The 24,478-nt window shown below is 37.5% G+C and overlaps 2 protein-coding genes across 2 annotated transcripts; both read right to left on the reverse strand.

Annotated features, from left to right (window-relative positions):
• Positions 1 to 2,799: 2,799 nt before the first annotated feature.
• Positions 2,800 to 8,969, reverse strand: sccpdhb (saccharopine dehydrogenase b). Its single transcript, XM_087806137.1, has 12 exons — positions 8,771 to 8,969; positions 8,382 to 8,494; positions 8,238 to 8,318; positions 8,048 to 8,177; positions 7,158 to 7,207; positions 6,650 to 6,780; positions 6,174 to 6,291; positions 4,440 to 4,559; positions 4,088 to 4,144; positions 3,528 to 3,639; positions 3,386 to 3,467; positions 2,800 to 3,321 (listed from the first exon to the last, which is right to left on the reverse strand). The coding sequence occupies exons 1-12, from the start codon at positions 8,961 to 8,963 to the stop codon at positions 3,225 to 3,227; spliced, it is 1,284 nt and encodes a 427-aa protein (XP_087662263.1). The 5' UTR covers positions 8,964 to 8,969; the 3' UTR covers positions 2,800 to 3,224.
• Positions 8,970 to 10,131: 1,162 nt separating this feature from the next.
• On the reverse strand, positions 10,132 to 23,645 carry cnstb (consortin, connexin sorting protein b). The gene is made up of 11 exons (XM_087806228.1): positions 23,573 to 23,645; positions 19,461 to 19,849; positions 16,974 to 17,083; positions 15,753 to 15,783; positions 15,527 to 15,613; positions 15,343 to 15,448; positions 15,000 to 15,021; positions 14,872 to 14,929; positions 14,224 to 14,417; positions 12,430 to 12,577; positions 10,132 to 11,829 (listed from the first exon to the last, which is right to left on the reverse strand). The coding sequence occupies exons 2-11, from the start codon at positions 19,537 to 19,539 to the stop codon at positions 11,621 to 11,623; spliced, it is 1,044 nt and encodes a 347-aa protein (XP_087662354.1). The 5' UTR covers positions 19,540 to 19,849; positions 23,573 to 23,645; the 3' UTR covers positions 10,132 to 11,620.
• Between the last annotated feature and the right edge of the window lie 833 nt (positions 23,646 to 24,478).

The raw sequence follows: 24,478 nt of genomic DNA on the forward strand, positions 1-24,478 counted from the left end.
AGTAGACTCTCCCGTGACGTGTTTGCTTTGTTGCGGTTCGATCTGAAAATGAAAACACACATGACCTTGTGTGTGTGAATCATTTTTTGTGGAAACAACAGCCACCGATGCGGCACTAGAGTTCAGTGGATGTTGACTTGTGAGGCGGATCATTAGGACTCGCACACAGCGGGACGTGGTGCTGGATATCCTTCCGCAGGCAAAACCATCCTGAAGCAGCATCTGCCTCCTCCTCCTCCTCACTCTCCTCATTTGTCATTCTACCCCTCTCCTCTTCCTCCTCCTCTTCCTCCTCCTCTTCCTCCTCTTCCTCCTCCTCTGCTGACTCTTGTCTGCAGCTTCTCTCTCGGTCGCCAGCACAGTCTAGCATTTGGGTTTTTGTTGCACTCAGCAGATTGAGGCTGCGACTTCACTCTCTGAATTATTCACTTTAATTGCACGGATACGCCTTAAGTTAACTGTCAAATACATTACTAGCTTTAATTTGTTTGGACAAACCTTTTGCTTGGTAACAACAAACACATTTTTGTTAATGTTATAAGAGTAAAGAAGAACTAATTATACAAGAAGTTTCATTTTAAAATCATAAATACTGTTTTTTCATCGTTTTATTGGTCAGTTAATCATGCAATAAGAGTAAGTAAAACATGACTATTTAGACAATTTTAGATAAAAGATTATGAGACAAATACAAAAGAGATAAGTCACATGTTTAAGGTTTATAATTCAAAGTCGAAACTACAATTAAAAAAAAGTATTAAATATGAATAAAACTGTGTTAAAGCTAAAGAAAAGTTATAATCAAAAAGTGAAATATAGAAACGACATCATTCATATAAGTAACTCAACAAACCTAACAAATATTTAAAGACATTTATTTCAGCTCTCACATAGTTTTTCAAGCATTTTAATAATCATCACTAGTCAAACTAAGCATGACTGGCACAGCAGGTGGCAGTAGTGTTTAGGAACTTGATCACACATTAGGAAGTAAAGAAAAAAAAAAGTTTAAAACATATATACGGATCCAAACTTACACGGCTCTGTTTATCTTTGTTCCATCATCATCATTTCCTGAGACAATTTCATAACATGTATGGTGAATAAAAACAACCAGGATAGAATGATAGTGAAGGCATTAATGTTATATTTTCACACATAATATATTCACCTTTTTCTTATTAGAACACATCTTTGTTTTGTTTTTTAATATAATGTGAAAAATGAAATATATTATAGACATAGATTATGGCGTCCTGTCCAGGGTGTCCCCTGCCTCTCGCCCTATGATACTGGGAAAGGCTCCATTCTCTAATTTTGGTTATTTTTATTTCCTGTAAATTCTCTTGACGCTGCAGCATTAACAGACAAGCTTTGTCTTTGAAGTACTGTGAAATGAAGCTGGGAAAACACCTTGAGCGGCAGGTCTGGGTCGAGGTGTGGGTCGAGGTGAGGGACACGACACCAGCATCTCTGCAGCCACAGCAGCAGTGGAGAGGAGGGTGCGGCTGCTGCTCTGCTCAGGGAAACACTGCAGCCTCCTGCACTGACTCACAACAGCAGCGACACTCGCTCTTCCAGCAGCTTTAACACACAAATGATCCTTGTGACACATCCCTGTCACATGTCGGGCAGTCATTGTGTGTGAGTGTGTGTGTGTGTGTGTGTGTGTGTGTGTGTGTGTGTGTGTGTGTGTGTGTGTGTGTGTGTGTGTGTGTGTGTGTGTGTGTGTGTGTGTGTGTGTGTGTGTGTGTGTGTGTGTGTGTGTGTGTGTGTGTGTGTGTGTGTGTGTGTGTGTGTGTGTTTGATCTCCAAGAAATGTTGTGTCAGTCACCGGTTCTCTTATGATTAAGATGTATTCAAGGAGCTCTGATGTTTTTTTTAATGTAGAATGACCACTCAAAGATCACGTGTCTTCCATTGTTGTGTTGTGGGCGTCTGTTGGCGCGACCTCAAAACACACCAGATGACCTCTACTGACAGACTACTGTTGGGTGGCGCAGGAGAGGAAACACTGACACCTGCTGGCAGTTACGTGAAAAGCAACTGCAATCGAGGACTTAATAGATTTATAAATGGTCAAACAGGGTTTCTTTTGTTTTGACAACGTATTTTAATGAATGTAAAAGCCCCTTGCTTTTTTTTCGTCATGCTAAGAAAACGGTAAAAATGAATAAAAAAGCGTAGATTTATTAATTTTTTTTACCAACATTAAGTATGTAAATTATATTTGTAAAGCGCCTTCCAGACCAGGGTCACAAAGCGCTTAAACAATCAAAACTCAATAAAATATATACTTAAAAGATTAAGGACAAATTATTACATTATATTTTTAAACCAAACTTTAAATATTATCGTACTTGTAATTGTGCCCTTGATACTTTTTTCTTCTTTTTTTAGTGTATATTAATTGTATGCAGATGTAAAATACAGTCAACCCTTAAATTAACAACCACAAAACACTTACGTTCTGGTTAATATAAAGACATGATTTCCCTAAATAAAGTCACAAACAGCAGGTATAAGTTAAAACCTTGCGGGAGCCAAGGTTTCAAGCAGAAGTTCACACAAATTTGATTTATTTTGCTCTTGATGATGAATTTAAACTTAATGTAATAGACACTTATCTAAAGTGAAGGGGATTGTAAACTGCTATATAAATTAACAATATTAAGAAAGATTTAGGCTGAAGGTGGGAACATATTAGGTTTTTATTTGTATTTAAATAATGTGAAATATACATGAAATATATATACATCATCTGACTTAAAAAAGAAAAGAATGCAAACGATGACCCAATTATTACGCAAGTCGTTTCTTTATTATTATTGACAGGTGCTTGAGTGCTACAACAAACTACACATATCCATTAAAAATGTTTAATCAGTGTGGATATGTTTTTGTCAATAAATACTATGTTTTTCAGTCACAATAAGGCAAGAAAATAAATAAATAATAATAATGACAGAAAATCTTTTTTCAATTAGTATCTGGATTAATGTTACTTGATCATGTTGCACAACATGACTCTCGTAGGCGCAGCTGCATTTATTGAATACAATCATTGATTGATTCTGGATCTTCTAGAGAGCGAGAGGATTTGACATTCAGGTAATCAAAGTAAAATTGATTGATTTCTGAAGGGTTTAAAAACCGTGTTAAGGGAAGTCTACAGTGTTTAAACGTCACTCGTTAAACTCAGACCCAGATGTGGTGGTTCTAGCTCAGTTATGTTTCAATGAGAACTTGACGCCGTGGTCTTGAAGTCGCTCGATCAGACGTGTGTTGCTGAAGGCTGCTCCCGGCGTGTAGACCCCTCCCCTGTCAAAGAAACTGTCACTCAACCGCCTTGATTGGAGACCAGAAAACAAAACTTGCAACAGACCTTTTAGGAAGCGAGTGAACTTCCTCTATCATGGTGACGGCAGCTTGAACCATCGCGGACGGCGTTGCCACGTAACCCGGTTCTGTTCCGAAAAACATATCCCAGAGTCAAGTAATCAAGTTTGATGGTCAGCAGATCCTACCTGCCCCGATGACTTGTGTGCAGATTTTGGCATCAGGTGGCCCCTGGGACGGGTCAGAACCCTCTTTGTACCCCTCACCGAAAAACGTCAAGCTGAAGCAGGAGTCTTCTATCTGAGGAGATGAAACCACACGCAGTATTTTGTAAACACTACAAGTATAACAATGTAATAAAAAACTATTTATGCAATTTTATAAAGTAAACAAAGTTTAATTCAATTTAATTTGAGAGCAGGTCAAGTCTTTTTCGAGGTAGAAAGTTGAGAATCTACAAAGGAATACAAGAGAAAGCCAGGTGGACCGGTCTTGATAAGTCTTCTAAAGGTGAGAAAGAAACTAAAAGTATCTATAATCCGATACTATTGCTATTTTACATCAATTTGAGCAACATGAGCTTGTTCTTCCAATCAACATCATGAAGGGTAGGAATGTAAACTAATCCATAAATCGAGAGCCTTGTCTCTTGGCTGAGCTCTTTCTTCACCACAACAGATCATGGCTCACAATGGTCTTAGATTTAAAGGATCCCCAGCCGATGAACAAGACATGTGAGTAGACTAACCTGCTTCATGGTCGGACCAGTTTTGCTGAATAAGCCAAAGGAGAAAAACCGAGGGAACTGTGGAAGGCAGATCGAACAAGTCACATGACAGGAAACTGAACAACCATAGGCTTTCATGACAGTTTATCGTCACCCAGATCAACCACTTCTCCTAATGGTGTAACCTCAGTTTGTAAACTCGTGCAATGGTTCATTCAAGTGGTCATATCCGGCCCCCTGGGGGAGTGAAAAACTGTGTTGCCACCCATCCACTTAAAATGTCTAAAATTAGAATTGGATCTCCAGATCTAATCTTAATCCCAAATATGGGATCCGGGGTCTTAAAGCCAGTTTACGGGATCATTGAAAATACCTGAGTGAGGATCCTCCTGCCCAGCCTGAACTTGACCAGGAACCAGAAGAGGAATCCGCCACAGAAGAACTTGAAAACTGAGAAGGGTCCCCCGACCCCTACGTAGGCTGTGTACTGGACCTGAGGAGGGAGATGGGGAAGCAGTTGGCAGTCAGGAAGTGAAAGTGGGAAGTTGAGGAGGCGATGAAGGAGAAGATAGGAGTGAGGGGGGCACAGATGAGATGTCAGGGGGGCAATGAGAAGCAGGGAGGAGACGATGAATCACTCCGGATGAATCATCATACTGTGTTTACTCTTGGCTGGAAGGTGGCGACAGTTTAAAGGACAGCATTTGATGAAGGTCTTGGATGACCTCAATAGAAGAGTGAAGTTAAACATCTTCAACACAAAACTATCTATTTGAAAATCTCCAACTACACATTCTCATTGCCTTGCGTGCAGTCGACACAACTTAACGCAGGTTTGTTATTTTCTGCCAAATAATTGAAAGCACTGAAGTGTAATTTTCTGCTGCAGGGTTTGAAGGCATAATGACACAAAATAAGAAAATTGGATTTGTTCAGGAACAATAATTCCAGCGATCAAAATATAATCTTTCCAAAGATTTATAGTTGAATACTGTAAGTTTATTTCAGTTGTTGCAGGACTGATTTTTCCCACTCAAACCATACGGTAGTACAACTACACCTGTTTAAAAATACTTGAAAATTACACTCATAATTTCCTTTAATTTTTCTTGATTTTATTTTTTACCACCCGGTGTTGGAGCACTCTGATTGGTTAGTGTCATTTTCCAACAGACATCGGCTCATTACCTGAATCCCAGTTAAGGTAGAAGCTGTGACTTGTGCATTTGGAGCATTGAATTTTGTGATTGCAAATAATACATTTGAGAACTTGTACCCTATTGATTTGTATTTTAAAGGAATTATTCTTGTAAAAACTATTATACTAAAACTAATTTTACACTTTGTAAAATGTGTGGTTTTTTTTTTCTGTGACTTAAAATCTGTCAATGAACCTTTTCCGACGAGTGATCACGTGACTTCTCAGCCATCTGCAACCGCTTTATTTTTTATACTTTTATTTTTTTTATCTTTCTGCCTTAAAGATTTTTAAGGTTCTTTTACCTTATTTTATAATAGTTACATTGTTTAAGATTACTTTTGAATAACTCAAACTGTATTGTTATGACTATATTTTTCTGTTTATTGCCTAAGATTGAAAATATATAGTTTTTCTCCATTCAGTTAATCAGTGTTAAGTGGATTTGGCTGTTCATAGGAAGTAAAGCCGAGTGGGATAATATTCAGGATTTCCTCTCTAGCCAGTCCAAAAGATTGCAGGCAGATTGTTGCATAAAATACATTGATGCGTGTTATGCTCATTTTTGAGTTTACAACAGTAGATGTTGAGAACTGTAAATATGTTTCTGGAAAACATTTGGAGATTAAATGTTTGGATCTTGAGGTAATTGTAACTTTACAAGTATATTTAAAAAAAAGTTTTTATTTGAATAACTCCATGAGGCTGTCATGTGCCATGACCTATATGTTACAAGGAAGATTTTTAACAATTCTACAGCCATACAATCAAAATAAAAACCTGGCAAATTATTATTCATTTCAGTCACAATGTTTGAGCAATTATTATTTCCTTTGGAGCAACACTTTCCCCCCACAATTTTGTTTTCTATAAGGCAAGAAAGGTGGTGTTCGACAAGATGCGTCTTACTGGAGAGAGGTGTTGCTCCTCGTGAAGAAACCGCTGCGTTCTCTTGACCACCGAGGGGTCGGAGCCCATGAATGGAATGGCGTACTGCTGAATCTCCTTGCTGAAAAACACCGAGCCCCTGTGTGGACAAACATTTCAGAGATGACGCCAGCGGCCTGAACCATCAGCACCGTAGAAACCTGTGAAAACTAATCTGGTCCGTTGATTGTCCTCTAAATCTGTCTCTGAATTGCTTGTGGCCTCCACAAAGATCACATCTCATTACAGTGAAAGTCTGAGAGGCTCTTCTAGCCTGAATCTGTATCTTTCATTTTCACACCATTTCAAAGACCTCCTGGTGTGTTATTTACAGATGTAATGTATGAAAAGGTATACGTCTCTCTGTGGTTTCAAGTATTGCATGATAAGATGCTCTGACTGTTGACCTCTCTTTTTGATACATAAGCTTCAGTTAGAATCAGTCAGTAACTCTGCACCTCTTTGTTACTTTGGCTCCGACGATGGGCAGCGGCTTATGTCCAAACTTCTTCCTCAACTTGAAGAGAGATCCAGCGTCTGCAAAGCCGTGTACAGCCGACTGCCAAGTGGCATCATGACCAGTTAAGCCCTGAAGGAGGAATACAGACACAGAAATTCAATTAGTCAACTTTTATCTTTCATCATCACAGTAGAATTCCCATGTATGCTAGCTTGATTATCATGTTGTTTAAGCTTCTTAGAACTTACTTTTCTCTTCTCTGGCGCACTCAGTGAGTATTTAATAGTTGCAAACAAGGTACTTAATGTTTGTTTTTGTTATAATATTCTGCTGCATTTAAATAAACACATTTGAAAAATGCATTTTGCCTAATATTGCCTAAGTGTTCTGACTAAGCAAGCAACTGTCATTGGGCTCTTTAGTGTATCCATTAATGACTCATATTTTCATTTTCATTTTTAAATCCACTTTATTTTTAAATACCCCCATTAGAACGGCAACATTACCTCAGGACCAGCGTTTATTGATAGGAAGCTCTCCACTGCAGTCAATGTTCCTGAAATCAAATGTAAAAACTGTAAAATGTGTGGCTCACAAACACTGTTCTGAACATTCTAAATGATAAAGATATATCTTTTTTAGTCCTTGTAATTTTTAGTTCATTGTTGGTGGTGATAGGATGCAATAATAAACACTTACATAATCATAAAAGATCAACTAATGTGTAAATTTACAGAAAGTACCTCGTAAATTGATCTTGGACCTCTATTGTACTCGTCAGTATGTCTCTGTTTGTACAAAACTCTCTTTATTGAAATATTTACCTTAGAAAATGTGATTAAGCCCCGCCAACTGAAAACCTTTTTTTTTTCTGGAGATTAAATCTTGTTTACAATAACAACACCCACTCTGCTGTGATTGGTCATCAGCACCTAGGATTTGTTACCGCATATCATCAATCCCGGAAGTTTCTACCTCCCAGGGACTCATTGTATAAACAAAGTGGACGTGATAACAACTGGCTTGAGGAGAAGTGAGGCCATTATTACGTCATAATGGACTCGCTTGCCAGGATTTCAGACGGGGTACTTTACTTTATAAAGTAATAAGTTGAAAACATCCTTATGTTGAGAGACTTACTTTATCTTAGAGATAAAAAAAAACTTAAACATTTGAAACATGCGAGTGAGTCAGTTGGGTTGTTACATTAGTTGTCCTTTAACACCAACAGGTTAATCAAATTACTGAAGAGTTTTATTTGTTTGTCGTTTGTAATTGAGTGCTTGCGAGTACGTCTTCATGATATGTATGTGATAAAATATACTCTACTGCTAAGATTTACTAATAAAACTAAAACGTAAGACCTGTTATAACTGTAAATAGATTTCTTTCCAACCTTTGAATTGCCTTTGTGTGTAGATGATCCCCAAGTCCGCAGGAATAGAGTCAAACCCACAGCTGCCGATCACATACACTCCTTTGTCCAATGCTTTGTTGTGGTATTCAAACTGCATACGCTCCAGAAACTAAAAAAAAAAAAAGGATGATTGAAAGTACGTACAGAGCCTCACAATTTACAGTCTTACCTGAGGCTCGCCACATATGTCTATGTAGTGAGCTCCATTCTCTACACATGCTTTGACCACAGGCTCACCATAAAACCTATACTGGAAACATAAAACCGTGTAATTAGAAAAAGGGGTTGACCATGAGATAAAAGAACTGCTTACAGGTCCAACACAGTTGAGGATCACCAGGCCTTGTTGACACATGGTGGCCAGAGACTCGTCAATGGAGACATCAGCTACTATGACTTCTACATCAGTCCGCAGCTCTGGCATGGCTGGTAATAGACATAAAAAGTACACAATTATTATCTCACAAGGATGCTGGGAATGTAATGTTTTGTCACTCATGCAATTGCTTCCTAGCAACACTTTTTTTTTGTATTATATGGTAAGTCGATCACCACTATATTCAATTAAACTCCATCACCAATGTCAAGGTTGTAGCTTAGGAAACTATTTTCAAACGTTTTTCCAAGCAGTAGTATCCTGTCACTGATATATTATTATATTATATATATTACGACAGTAAAAGAGTTGGTCAAGAGACATACACAGACTTCTGGCTGCTCGTTCCAGCACCTCCTGCAGGCGCTTTCTGCTTCTTCCAGCTACAGCCCATTTTAAGGTGACACCGCCGGAAACCTTGGCGTATCGAGCTACTTCCTCGACTACGAACTTGCCGGTGAACCCGGTGGCACCGAAAATAATAACATGGTAAGGTCTGCGGGATGGAACGGCGGCCATTATTGTTATTTTACGTTTGTTAGATAGTTACACGTACGTCACTTCCTACGATGATCCCGCCTTATTTTTTTTGGTCTTGCTTTCTGATTGGTTGTTGCGTGGCTGACGATGGAACGAACCACTTATAAAATAGTTGGAATGAAAGTAATTTGAGCGTAACTTTTTCTTAAATTACACTTAAATACAAAGTGGCATTCCTTTTTTATTTTTTTTACAACTTTCCAATCAGTATACATTAATATTACTATGAAGTAAACGCGAATAAAAGGCACACTTTTTAGATGGTATGTTCCTACATATAGGCAAAAAGGTGAAATAATAACAGTAATGATCCTCGGTGGCGGGAATTTGGAGAAGCCCGACTATTATGGGATACCAAACAACAAGTGTTTGGAAAATAATTAACAACGAATATTGATATACGTTTAAACGTTTATAAATACACTCCATTAATTCGCTAATTCAGACATAAATGTGTGTTTACGTATGGAAATACGTGTATTCACCCTATATTCCGTAAAACAAGATAAGCAAATGTACTAGTAGGTAAAACAAATAATTGGGAAATATATATATTTAATATTGACTATTAACTATGATTTTTAAATGGGGTCACTATGACCATTTTGTATTGGGATTATTTTTAAATTATTTGTTTTCTAACATGTAAAATTATTATATAAATGTATTTGCTCTTGTTTTTAGGTCGTTGGTATTTTATTCACTCACCATTGAGGGTTTTAACTGACATCTTTATGTTACACATTTCTCAGGATGATGCCTTCATTTTAACATTGTTTTTCCATCATGATAATGTTCTTTTATTGTACATCTGTTTACAAAATTATGTCTTTTTATCCAGTTTCTCACCAAATTCCCAGTTTTCAACGCAACCCTTTGGGAAATGTCTTTGTATCTCAGTGACTGAAATATTTAATTATACTTTTGATACTTTGAAGATGGGTATTCAACATTTTTATGGTGGAATATGTTTTATTTTATTCTATTTTTGTTGTCTTACCAGGAGGTAAATCCGGTCTCAGACTAGGGAGCAGTTGGAGAGCCCAGTTATAATAAATATATACTAAAATAATAATATATTGCTCATAAATAACCCACAAGAAAAAAAAGAAAGCAGAATAGCCCTTCAGAAAAGAAGAGGCAAACATTAGGTAGTCAAACTTTTTTTCTATTCCCTTGAACACAACAGAGAAATTAATAAATGCAGGCAGTGAAATGCAGAAAAGGTACAAAGGGACAAAATCAAAGGTAAGAGATGTGACTTAGAAAATACATCATACAAAACTATTCTTAGTAACAGTACAACAAAAATAGCACAACAGAAACATGCTGATCGCAACTTAAATCTGCTCAACTGGCAACAAAACTCAATTGTTTTTTTTGGTTTTAGATCTTAAACTTCGATTAAACATTTAGACCAGATGGAATATAGTGAAAGTAGATCACAGAGCTCAGGGAGATGAAGAAACTCAAACAAAAGAGTGAACATCTGTATTTGCTCTTTATGACGGTGGCTAGTTAGAAGAATGACTTCAGGTTAAGTAAATAAATATAAATAAATAATGAACCTTTGTAAGCCACTATGGTGGTTTTAAAAGTAGTTTGTAAACCAAGAAAGTACAAACATCTCTGCTGTAGATTGTTATTTAGAACATGGAGTCAAACTCTATGCTTGCTTGTCTTGAGTCAGTGTTGAAAGATTCATTATTGGTTCTTGTACTCACATTTTTTCGTAAGATGGTGATGTTGGGAAAGAGAAGCTCGATGTTTAAATTAGTCATTGATAGTTAATATAGAGACTGAAAAGTCATTCTGCTTTTCATCCTCAGCCCCTGGTGTGTTTTGAGTTTTACATTTTGGCCCCTTGCTCACTGAAGTTTGACTTCCCTGATTTATTATACCCTTTAATAATGCTAATAATAATGTTTACAATCTGGTTTTAGCATCAAATAGTGTCAGATTGGTTTTTTTGTTGTTGTAGTTTGTTTGGCATTTAGGGCTTGTTTGCTTGACTTAAATGAGATTTTCTTCCGTCAAGGACTGGACGGTTTTCTTAACCAGTCATGAGTGGATGCGTAATAGACATTTCATCATCACTTAACAGCACTATTCTGAGGTTGTTCTCTATTTTAAACATGTTTAGTTGCACACAAAATCTGACTCAACACAGATGCTCCTTGCACTCTCCACCCGTGAGTAGGAATGTGAAAGTATTCTAGTGCACTGAGGTATGATCCATAGTGGACATGTTGAATTTTTGAAGAAAGAAATGAAAATAAATCAACTATTTAACATTGAAGACTATTGTTGTCTGATGCAGACGCGTTACATATATCTATGGCATATCAATTTGTTTAATTCACAAGTACATTAAAGGCTGCAGAAACAATCACATTACTTATCATTTGACTCTTGTGGCAGACAAAATATACAAAAGTGGGAAACAGATAAATAGGTATAAATATAGTCGAGAGTTCAGATAAAACTTCAGTACAAGAGAATGAGAGGAAAGTCGACATGCACACGTCTTGTGCTCTTGCTCTTGAGCAGCCTGGACACGAATGTCAAGGCCTTGTGCGGCAGTTTCTGCCGGAGCAGCATCTAAATCATGACTCCAGAGGTCGGTCCTGTTAGCACTAAGTCCTGTAGGGCAGCAGGTGTCCGAGCCCTCCGAAGAACCGCCCAACGCTGTTGACGAAAAAGTCAATGTTTTGGGTGAAGTCAGTGCAAATGTTGGAGTACTTGTCCACCAGGGTGCAGTAGAGAGCGGTGCCCCCCACACTGATGATGACTGTGATGATGCAGAGAAGAAGAAGGATCAGGCAGGAATCCCCACCGACTTCATCTAGGAGAAGGAACCCAATTAATTTTACACCCTTGAGGCAATTCAATCCTCTTTGTTGCATCACAATTAGACACTGAGTTAAAATATAGATAACTGGGAAAATATCTTTACAAGGGATACAAATAATTATTAAAAATAAATCAACATTTTTTTAAGCAGTCAAGGTACAAATGTGTATTTTCTGTGTTGGATCTCCTTTACCAAACATTCCCATCAAATTCCCTTTTTTCCAACATTAGTTTTACTCTTTCAGAAAAATATTGGTAAACTTTTACTAACTATCCATTATATTATTTTTTTTTAAAACAACTATGGACTAAATTAGTAAATATTGGTTATTTTTGCAAATATTTTCTCAATTTATCTTGACAGCAATGTATAACCACAATAAGTACAAATTAAAATGAAAAAAGGAATAAAACATAAGAACATAAAGAGCTGTATTCATCTGCAGTAAAAAGGTCTGTATGTTGATCACAGACAGTACTTTGTCTTCCTCAGACTATTTCAAACTTCGCCCCATCAATTATTAAGTAATAAAAAGTAGAGAAAGTTGTATTTCACATCAGCAAGGGCCTCATATTTTTATGGACAGTGTACCTGTGAAGTGTTCTGTGCAGTCGTCCGGCTCACTGAAGTGAACTTTACGTTTGGAGGTGTCTTTCACGATGGTGCTGGGAGGAGGAAGTCCATCAAGAGATGCTCTCCTCCTCTTCAGAATAGAAACCAGGCCATCAGGGGATAAACTCTGGAAAAGAGAAGATGTTTTTTAATCAGCTGTACTCAATATATTTGTGATATGTATCTGTTTATTTATTTAAAAAATGATCTACGAGTGCTATTCACTTCACTATTAATTTTAAAATAAAGAATGTGGAGCTTAAAGATGTATTTGTTATTCTTCATTGTTCTCAGTGCTTGAAAGATACAACGTGTCCTTCCAGTGTCAGTGTGAGGCGTCATGCTGTGACGTAATATACACCACTGAGCTGCAGTGTTGCCCTTCACCACTAGAGGCAGAAGTCAGCCTCCAGATATAATGCATTGTTTTGCTCACGACTTCTTGTGTGCTGGTTTGCGGGGAAATCCAAGGGCTGTGCTGAATAAAAGGGGATGACGTTGAGTTAGTAATAGATTAATGGAAGGAAAACAAACCGCGATAGAAAAGAGTCCCACCCGTGTCCCACCCTGTCAAGCCTCCGCTGGATTATGTAACCGACACGGCTGTGACCTCATCGTGCCTTCAGTGTTAACGGCTTGTTTGGAGGAAGTCTGATTTCATTCCAACTATGAAGCAGAGTCTAAAATCCATATGAAAATATTTAGCTCTGAGGGTGTGGGTAAAGGTCTTGAAAGCTGAGGGGGGTTCATGGAAGGAGTCCTTACAATGGCAAGATGCTGAAAAATGAGTGTACGGTTGAGAATACCTGATGTGTTTGAGCCAACTTAACGCATAGATTAATCAAGAATGTCATATTTTGATTAATTCTGACATATTAACTAATGGCTTAAGGACCATCGTTGGACCAAATGTATGGAAAACACTGACATTTGTTTGTGCTGCATTAACTTATCACTAGGTGACTTGTTAAGTTAAGTAAAAAATAAATGTTGAGATATTAATTACTGAAGTTGTATTGCTCGTATATTTCACTTTCTTTAGTGGTGCTTTAAGTTAGGGCTTTTATTATTTTCTCCAAATAATAAATTACATTACTAATGTCTCTCAGCATTACTGTGAGTTTGTAGCTGTATAAAATTCTAAATAAAACACAAGTATTTTTTGTTCCAAACATGAGTAAGCATTTATTGAACACTTTAAATTTAAAGGGTTAGTTCAACCAAAATTCAAACTTAACTCATTTTCTACTCACCCTCATGTCGACCAATTTTCAGCTTCTTTAGTTATAGAGTTATAGACAAAAAAGTATGTTAATTTGTAAAGTGTGCACACAGTCTGCTGTCTACACTGAACCGCTTGCGATATTTACTCTCACTTCCACAAACGAGCGTTAAAAATAGACTTGTTTTATTTTTTACGGAACAATTCTTCTCATCGAGGCTTCAATACAAGATGGACGTTACAGACGAGCAGTATTGAGGTATACGGATATTTTTAAGTGTCTTTTTGGAGGATGTTGGGCCACTGACCCCAGTCGCTTATTAAACTTGATGTACATTTTTACCTATAACTCTAAAAAGGAACAGATTTCTCTGAAAATAATCCCAACCCATAGTCGACATGAGGGTGAGTAGAAAAATGAGTTTGCTATCACTTTAACTATCACCCCTGGACACGTATTCATCAAATGTGTGGCCAGTTAGCAAGTGTAATGTCCAGTCAAGTGTGGTGAAAGTATCAGTTCAGACACTTGAGTCGTGGATCATTCTCACCCCCTCTGTGGTTGACAGTTTGGCCAGATCCTTCTCTGAAGCCTGAGGGACTCCTGAAGGCCACTCCACCTTCACATCCTCCTCCTCAGGTGTCTCCTCACACACTTCTTCCTCTCCAACCTCATGTCCTTCTTCACATGTCTCCCCCTCGTCAACCGTCACTTCCTCCTCCTCCTCCTCTTCCTCCTGGTGCCCTGAGAGTGACAAACATTCTCATATGAACTTAAGTAGAGGATTTAGATGGTCTAGATCAGTGAACCATCTTTCTAGACCCTAAGATCTCAGATTATAGCCCTGGACTTTTGCACCATCTACCCTTTGATGCATGGTTTTAAACATTTAACAATTGTAAAAGCCCCAATCCATAGAATGTAAAAAGTATGTTTCTGGCTCCACTAGTGGCTGACTAATCTAACTGCAATGTCCTTACATTCTCCATTTCGCAGTTGGCAATCGTCAACATTTACATCGTTTACTGTATCATCCAGGTGACAATTGATTTAATAAGATGATAAAAAAGAACATAACACAACACGTAAATGCAAATAAAGTCATGTTAAGTGCTTGATTTTACAGTAGATAGCTGTATAGGGGCCCCATATGGCCCCTGACCCACATTTTGTCTCATAGGGTTAAGGCTTGGTTTACCTTTCTCCTGAAGCGATTGAAGTGTCTCTGCTTTTCTCTGAATGTCATCCAGTATTTTCTGCACAAGAGACAGTTGACAATGTCTTATTGTTTGACCAGTAAAACCAGCTGAAGGGTTTCCTTCTTACCTGTTGCTTGTCGAGACAAGGTCTTGGTGAGTCCACGTGGGTAAGGATGAAGTAGTTAAAAAAGAAGGTGGCACGATTAGTCGAAGAAGAGGCACAGAGAGGATGAAGATGAACTCATGCTGGGTGTGGTTTGACTTATGAAAAGCTTCAATATTCTCCCGGACATTGTTCCGAAAACCAGTTGCACCAGTGCCAAATGACTCTGGGCTACAATAACATACCAGACAAGTTGCAGCAAAGATGGGACACTAAAGGAAATTCAGGAAATCACAACCCCTTCCTGTCGGCCTCGTTTCATGTTTATGAAGAAATATTAAAAACATTCAGTAGAAGGGTTTCTTACCGATGGTGCGTCCTGCAGATCTGACTCAGGGTCTGGATGTGCTCCTCACTTTCATCTTCATCTGACGACAAACTGTTGTCGGTGTTTTTCTCTCTTCTCTGTTGCTCTGAGCAGAAAATAAAGATTTATTGTCGATCACTTCTACTTGACACCTTAGATTAAGTGTTTTTTTTTAGGTGGTTACCCCAGGTGTCCTGCAGGGCCGAGAGGTTGGAGAGGAGACGTTCATGGTACAGCTTCTCCAGCTGCAGCAACTTAATGGCCAACTGATCTGAAGTCAGTGAATTAAAGCACAACTTCTGTTGCTGGGAGGTTCTTTTAGCCTTTTAAATATGAATCTAAATTCTATCAAATTCTTGTAAAATCTATAGATAATGACCTGGGTCGGTGCACAGACATGAGAAGGATACAATTCTCCTGGAGTGAACATGCTTCGGCCATCTGTGGGGAAACAAAAGCTTTATGTGATTTTCTCCTTTATGAATTATTCTGCACAAGTTCACCTTTGGAATGTGGAAAATGAAAGAGCTCAAAGAGCAAGATATCTCGTGCTGAGATTCAACCTGTCAAGTCACATGCTAGTACTTTTCAGGGGATTAGGCAGTGGTAGACTTTTCCCATCATGCACTTATACTCATGTGAAAAGCAAAAGTTATAAAAGTACAATTAGGTGGAGAATTATCATAATTTTTATTAAATGTCATACAAAGAAGGCCTTTTGTATCCAATGATATTAAGTAAGTAAGTCATTTGTATTTATATAGCGCTTTCCCAGACCAGGTTTCACAAAGCGCTGAAACAATCAAAACAATACTCAATAAAATATATACCTTAAAGGTCAAGATAATACTGAGAACACAACAGGAGTTCCAGAAAATCAAGGAAAAGTGAAATGGCATTAAAAAATTAATTGGTTTTACCACACAAGTCCATGTTTAATTTATAAAACCAACATTTAAAATGTTAATTTGCATTATAATCATGATATGAAGGTTGAAAATAAAGAATTAAAAAGTAAATATTTCAAACGATATTTATTTTTATGTACAAACAAATATAAATAAAGATGTTATCTTCTTTTTTATATTACAATAATGTTGCATTATTGTTATAGATATATTTCAATCCTGCCAATGATTTAAAAAGAAATTCAGGCACTTTAACTAAAAGCTTCAAATCTTGTATTTATTTTGAAGTTTATTTACACTACTTGCAACAGAGTTGGGTTTCAAATTAAAAGCCCATGTGGTTGAGAAATGTACGTATGGTCAATGGATCCACCATGAAGATTTTGTATTTATATCAAGACTTAAAAATGAAGGATCTTGTGATTCACACATTATTGCAACAGCTGCTCTGTTAGCCACACAAATGTCTAGTTACAGCTCCCAGAAGGACTTTTAGGATGTGTTCTGGAGGTGAAGCATCTGTTTAATAAACAGTTCAGCTTTGAATTTATTTGTCGTGGCCGAGAGTGTAAAATCGGGTCAGTGAGAAGAAATGTCAGAGCAGATGAAAGCACAGATGTACACACACAACACACAAGGTTGGTGATGGCTAAATAAAGACTAATATGCGCTCTGGACCAGGCAGAGAGAAAAATATTTGTGTTACACTTATCTAACACACACCTGGTGGAGAGATTGTGGCAGCAGTGTGTAGTCAGTGTTTTCTCCGAGAGCCTGAAGGGACGCCAGCAGCTCTGGGCCGAGGGGCGTCGATCCATCCGTAGAGACATTTCCTAGAAACAAACAACAGAAACACTATTGGGACGCTCCCAGGAATATCAAGAGAGAATTCTATGAACTTTAGGGGGAACAAAGGTGATATCATTATAATGGAGCAGACCAATACATCTGATTTAGCCACAAATGAAAACACCTGATCTGTGGTCTCTAATCTTAAATAACTGATGTTCAATAATTCAGCAAAGTGTTCAATTATGTAATGAAAAAAAAAAAATAATCCAAGTGTAAACAACTGACCTTGGTGTCTGTAACAGACACCTTTGTCACAAAGAAGAATTTATATTAGATTAGATAAGATTAGATCAGATTAACATGACACTGTTTGGTGGTAGGTTGTGACAAAACAGAACAATTAAATTTCTGTTTTTGTTCTCCAGAAATTTTAAATGAAAGTAACATTTTTAACACACTAATCATCGATATTCATTCAACTTCCAGTGGGACAAATATAAATATACAATTATTATCTCTTTTTATTCTACTACTACTACTACTAATAATAATCTAATTATATGATAAATAATAATAAATCACTCTAATAATGATCTAATCTAAAAATCTAATTTCCCAAAGGAGATCTCCAGAGGGATTAATAAAGTCTACCTTTCTCTCTATATTCCACGCTCTCTTGGAAAACTGACTTTGATTACATTTTCAGAAACAAATGTTACAATATTAGTCAACATTAGCAACGTAATTATTACAAGCATGATCTTATTACCATCTCTGTAACCCCAGATTTAAAGCGCAAAAAATTAAAAAATTGAATTACATTTTGTTTTTTTTGTCATTCAACTGTATTTGTCAAACAGTATTAAATGCACCATAACTGTTCCTACATTCTTGAACACACCACACTTACACGTGTCAACCCAATGCAGTGAAAGTATATTTGAGGTAACAAAATAAAAAAAAGGCTTTTCACATTTTAATTACCATATTTCAGCATTTTTTTTTGTATCTTGTTTTATCACCATCTTTTCAGTTACACCTAGTCTTGTTTTTTCCTCCTATGATAATGGCGTAATTCTTTCTGCATCCACCATGGTGTCGAGGGAGACTACAGTGACAAAAAGGAGACGATGGCAGGCCACAACCCCCCACAAGTGTTTTAGGGAATTTATATTATTAATCTTGTCCTTAATGAAATCTTGAAAGAATTGTAAATGATCTAAATGAAACTAAAGCAACGTTTTTTTACAGAAACACATGTCCTTTTTGGGATTTTCTTCCTGACAAAATGATTAAACCCTTAAAGATAAATACTCTTAAGAACAAGAGACACACTTGAGTTTATTTTTTTCTAAGGACTGTGAGACTGAGCTGCTCAACGAAGTCAAGAGAGGTGGTAGTTTCTCCTCATAAAAGAATATGTTGAGAGACACAATCGGGAACATCATCGGCTAATTTAAGTCTAAAGGCACAGTGGGAACGCTACCTGGGCGCAGTAGAAAAAAGGGTTCTGTCCACGAGGGAGGTGCTCAGGTTGCAGGCCAGACAATTAAATTCAAACTGCTATGGCAGAACTCCCCTGTGCACCCCACGGCTGAAGAACATGCAGAGTTGACTCTAGTATGCCAACAAAAAAAACACAAAGGTTTTGGGATACTGTTGTCATGATGAGACGAAAGGTTTTAGGCCTACGGAGCAATGACGTCTGGGGGTGAAAGAAAAGAACACCTTGTCTTCAGTTAATCGTGGCGAGGGTTTAGTAATTTTTGCTTCTGTTTCGCTTCTTCAGACACAGGGAATCTTCAGTGAGTGTCATTAGCTAAACTCAGCACCAAGAGATCTTGGGTGCAAAGGAGAGTGAACCTTCAAGAAGGACAATAATCACAAGAATCTACCATAGCTTGAACGCAGAAGAATGGCTGGAGGATTCTGTTATTGCCAGATTTATATCCCCAAAAACAACAAGACCAAGAATGTCAATAACCGGAGGCTTTTGCTTGTGACAAATGGGCTGATACACCTGTAGATTGCTGTAAGAAACTTGTGTCAAGCTATGTTTTATGTCTTAAGGATGTTGCCAAAGTATGTTGTGCTACAGAAGTATGCAAGGGGTTAAATCATTTTGTGAATAATGTGATCATTGCAAAGGTATATTACAAAGAATGCTGTTGTCCTAAAGCACTACTAAGATATTGATGTTGATTAATATAAAGACATTATTTCAGTCAATCCTCCAAAAGAAGGAACTTAGACTAACAATTAATGACTAGTCGTTTAGCTAGTTTATAGTTGACCATCATAGGAACTTCACCCACAAGAAAAGCCACAATACAGAATCACTGCAGAATTACGATCTAGACAAATCTCGTCGAGGCAGCATGTGACCAAATGAAAGCAAAAGCAGGTGAGAAGTCTTACCAGAGACACCGTTGACCTCGCCGTTCTGTGTCGCTCCTTCACCAGGACCTTTCGGCGCCGTGGTGTTCTTGTTACCCATTACCTCCGTCACTTTGGCAGGTGGCTCAGAAGGTTGTTCTTTTCGTTGAGTTTTTAAATCTCCTCTCGCGAAAAAACGCTTGTGAATGAACTTGTAGGAGGTCCTGCTCTCATGTGATTTAATCCTGCGCCGACTCTCCAGCGAGCGGTCGGGGTTGAATAATGTCCAGCGCCGGCTCAGATTAATCTCTCCTCTCGTGCATGAATGTGTCAATGCACCGGTGTGTGGCGTCAAGGCGGTCTGTCGGGAATACCATGGAATTGCTCTTCAAAAAAAAACCTGTATCAGGTCCGCCTGCACGTCAACGTTCCTTAAATCAGACAAAACCAGAGAAAGAGAGAGAAGTCAGACGCCGAGCACTGACAGTGGAGGGGCAGTTATGTCATGGGCTGAATGAGCTGTCTTTGTGTCCAACTATGTATGTCTGCCCAGCCAGGCATGGCGGAGTGCTCTGGTCTGAACAACTCCTGCTATAAGTGTGAGGACGGAGACACTGGAGACTTGTATCAGAGAGCTTCTAAATTTAGCATTAGAGACACATTTAAATGTGATTATAAATATATTCTTGAGTCAAGGATTTAGAAGCAAAAAAGAAGATTCTCTTCAAGGTCTTACGTAGCCGTATTCTTTTGGAGTTTCAATCGTTTTGGTCCTCAAAATATATGATTGTTTTCTACTTCCCAATGTCATTCATTTACTTCATTTATTTTCTTCCCTTAGCAGGGTCGCTGCAAAAACAAGCGGCGCACAATCACGCCTACAGACAATTTGACGAACTCAATTAACCTCTGTTTGATTTGGACTGTGGGAGGAAACCGGAGTGCACGGAGTAAACCCACACAAAAACGACACATAGAAACTCCACACAGAGGTGGCAGTCATTGTATTCAGCAGAATTTGAAAGGCTTAGTTGGTTCATAATAACGTAACAAATCCAATTTCCAGATTACATTTTGTTGACCAAATAAAAAAACGTAATCCTCAGATTAAATGGATCCTTTAAAACGCGAGACTTCGCTTTAGTCTAATGACATTGAATTTCGACTCGCGATAGTATTAACTTTAAGTGGATCTCGTCCCTGCTAACCTGGGTCATTTCTGTCACCCTGTCACAGTTTATCTGCCGGCATATTATCATCTCATGAATAAACAAGCGACGTGAGGACACGAAGACTGTTATGTTCTCCATTATAGTCATGGACCAGAGTTGAGGACAAAACTGCTGGGAGCGAAGGGTGACTCATGAGCAGCGAAGAAAAGGGCGGCAGAATAATCATATATGTGAAGACACATATAGAACACAGCTGCATACTTATTAATGAATATTAATTATCCAATCTTTGTGCAGCAAGGGAGTCACCAGGGCAACCAAGCACCTAAAGGAAACCTATTTTAGTTTTATTTTGTGATGAGTATCTTAGGAATTGAATCTTGGGGTCAACGATCTAAACAGATGAGAGGAGGTAAAGAGGATAAAACAGATGGAGAAGTCAGATGGTCAGATTAGGAAAAGTCATTTAACCAAGTAATTTAATGTGGAATGTAAGAGTTTTTCAATGCCAGTATTGTAGTACTTATTGAAAGTCCACACCAAACAGTGTTGTACTCTAACCATAAAGATCACAGAATTGACCATAAGAAAACGCCTCACAATACTCTAGTTGACACTTGATCACGCGAGAATCGCAACAAAAAGACGAACTTTCACCTCAACCAGAATGTGTCCGGGTGACAACGCCACTGATTGGCTGAACCATGTCACATGTTTAAACTTAGTACTTATCAGTACTTTTCAACTTTTTCCCTCAACAGATATCTAATTATAATCCCTGCTATTCACTTGAAGGATTGTACTGCGTTGTACAGTCACTTGTTAAACGTTTTTAGTCAAACACATTTCAGCGAATCAACGGCATCGCTACATGTGGCCCCGAACGGTTGGTTGGCTTGAAAGTCAAGTGCATCCGATATGACGTATGGATATTGTGTCGCTGGACATGACGTATTGTTTTAGCCTAAAATGAGAACTTGCTTTAAAACCTGATCTGGTTTGTTTTACTTTTGGCCTGTACGAATAAAAGAGGTCATGAAAACATCAGTGTCATGTTTCCCTTTCTGGGGCTTTTATTTTGTACAGTCCTTTTCCTGTGTTTCGTTGCTATCTTGACAGTTTGTGAGGGCGATGCTTGGCAAGATCCACGGCTGTCGACCATCAATCAGTGGATCTGCATAAAGATTCTGCTCCGGGCCTGAGTCGCTGTCAGCAAGTTTTCTCTGGACCATCGGTAAAGCTCTCAGTTGTTCACCTAGTGAACCAACTTTCCGTCTTGGACACTAACCTGCTGACTGTTTTTTTCCTGTCAGCAATTGTTTTTCTTTTGGTGAGTTCTGGATTACAGTTTTGCGTTTTGTAGTGGATCTTGCACTTTGCAGGCACCCTTGCCTTGTTTTCTTGGACTTCTGCTTTTTAAGTGAGAACGTTTTGTGTGTTGCATTGTGTTTTTGTGTGATTATTTAACTGTATTTTGTGAACTTCCTGCCTGGTAACTTATTATCCTCCGCTTCTGGGTCGCCTTGTTAGCTAAACCGTTGCAGTAAGCAAAAAAAATGTAAGAAAATATATATATATATATATATATATATATAAATAAAACTTTATTGATCCCTCTGGAGGTCTCCTTCGGGAATTTTTGTAAGTAAGTTAGCTTTATTGTAAAGAAGACGGGCGTAGTTCTACCCAAGCGTGTGTGAAGAGCTGAAGAAACTTGCCATGGCTTCCCTTGTAGAAACGATCTCATTGTTTGCCATTAACTCCAATTGCATTTCCCTTTTCTTTTCTAAATGTTTTTAATAAAACAACATATATCACTGAGGAACATTATATTAAAATATTATAGCTTTTGAAGAATAATAAACAGATTTTATAAGTGAACTAGTTGTTGTCTGCAAGTTATTCGTTGGGACTTACAATTTAAAGTTGTGTTAACAGTTAACAATGTTAAATAACTTTTTTTTTTTATTATCTTTGTCATATTCATTTGCTGATAACAATGATGTCATTATGTTTATATTGGCACCAATAAATCAATTCATGTTTATTAAGCATTTCCAAACAAGGAATTCAACTTTATTATTCCCTCCCTTTCTGATATTAAGGTTAAGGGTACCATTTATTATAATAATAATAAAAAGTAAACCAATATTTAAGACAAGTATGAATCTATATTAGATTCCTATTTATAGCCGGTTCAATAAATATATATATTTTTTATCATTAACTGTTTCATGAGGTTCATGAATATTTAAATAAAGGACAGAAGAAGAGACATGTGACTAGAGAGGATGATCAACACAGGGTCAGGTGGAGGAGGAGACTGACTCTGGCAATGCTTGATGGGAAACGCCGAAAAGTGTTTCAGATTTTGTTTTTAAATCTCAAAGACGTCCTAAAACAGAAATAGCACCTATTCTCACACTACTGTATGTCCGTTTTTACATAAAAAATAAATCAAAAAAATCCAGGCAGGCATTTGAATTTAAAGTTTAGTGCTTTTGAGATCAAATAAATCATGCTTTGGTTATTCATTTTGTAAACTTGTAACCGCTGGAATTAAAGCCATGTTTGCTGATGGTTCTCATATATTTGAATTACACAGTTATACCTCTACTCTATGTAAACGATAAGTAAACAAATTACATTTTAAAATTGGGCAATTCCATCTGCATAAATCCTCTCCAGCTGGAATATTGAATATATAAATGAATAAATCAAATGTATTATTTAGCGTGTGTGTCAGAGGTGATGCAGGACGTGGGCGACCCTCATGGAGACGTGCGACGTGCGCGCGACAGATCGGATGCGATACAATGGCTCCTTTTTTGACATGAAATGTATAAAACGGATCGGAATGAAATGAGAACATCATCTGTGACTATGAAGTAAGGGAGCACCTGCAACATCACGTGACATCCTCCTCTATATCTCGCTATGATATAACAAGTTATGACAGCATCGATCTAAGATGTTACTCACCCTTGTTCATCGCCTCCTATCTTCCTCTGGCAGGTGATTTCTCTGCTTCTCCTCTCGGTACTTCTTGTTTACGGTCTTATCCGGGTATTTTTTTACAGCCGCCCCTCATCCCTAACATCAGCCCCTACGGTACTCGCGCACGCTTATTTCGCTGCCGTTGACGAGGACTCCATCTGCTGGTAGGATGGAGTTAGTGCAGCTTGCCATGTCAGAGGTTGCGTAAGAGTAGGTTGGCTCACGTGACCACGGTAAGCAGCTCAACATGGATTACAAGAGAAGAGCATCATTTACCTTTTGTTACATCATGACCACACATCCGGTCTCCATTGCATAGAACAAGGATATTTAGATGCCATAACATTATGACCACTGGCTTCAGTATCTTCATGTCTGACTCAATAAAAATGAATTGACAATGTAAAGATCATTCTACCTAACGTGTCTTTTTAAATCTTCAATTAAGTTTTCCTGTCAGAAATATGTCCAAAAATAGTAATCTAAAATACTTATTTTAAACAAGACACTGGAATTTTGTGTGGCAACAAAAATTACAAATAAATATAGAAAAAAAATAATATAAAAATAAAGGAAAACAAAATGCATTCAATTTAATTAAACAATATTTATGAAGTTGAAAATGACAGTTGATCAACTATATTGTGATCACGGTTACAATTAGGTTGATTAAAAATTAATCTGAACAATTTTGGTTGATCTCTTGATCTTAAAGTATACGTTTGTAACTGTATTTTAGAGATTTTTTTTTCTTCACAACCAATAAATTCTAATTTTATTGAAAAAATAAGCATAGTGTCATGGGAACTAATTGTTTTTATTTTAATGAATACAATTTTATTATTAATGTTGCGTTCCTTTATTTTATTTAAAAAATAAATGTTTGAAAGG

Source organism: Callionymus lyra, chromosome 13 (assembly GCF_982586985.1).
Source record: "Callionymus lyra chromosome 13, fCalLyr1.hap1.1, whole genome shotgun sequence".
Lineage (NCBI taxonomy): Eukaryota > Metazoa > Chordata > Actinopteri > Syngnathiformes > Callionymidae > Callionymus > Callionymus lyra.

Coding starts and splice junctions, on each gene's coding strand:
- cnstb (XM_087806228.1), bottom strand. CDS start 19,539: ATGGGTAACAAGAACACCACGGCGCCGAAAGGTCCTGGTGAAGGAGCG. Junction 17,084..19,460: donor CGAGGTCAACGGTGTCTCTG/GTAAGACTTCTC, acceptor GTTTGTTTCTAG/GAAATGTCTCTACGGATGGA. Junction 14,418..14,871: donor TCAATCGCTTCAGGAGAAAG/GTAAACCAAGCC, acceptor TGTCACTCTCAG/GGCACCAGGAGGAAGAGGAG.
- sccpdhb (XM_087806137.1), bottom strand. CDS start 8,963: ATGGCCGCCGTTCCATCCCGCAGACCTTACCATGTTATTATTTTCGGT. Junction 8,495..8,770: donor ACGAGCAGCCAGAAGTCTGT/GTATGTCTCTTG, acceptor GTCTATTACCAG/CCATGCCAGAGCTGCGGACT. Junction 3,468..3,527: donor CACACAAGTCATCGGGGCAG/GTAGGATCTGCT, acceptor TTTTCGGAACAG/AACCGGGTTACGTGGCAACG.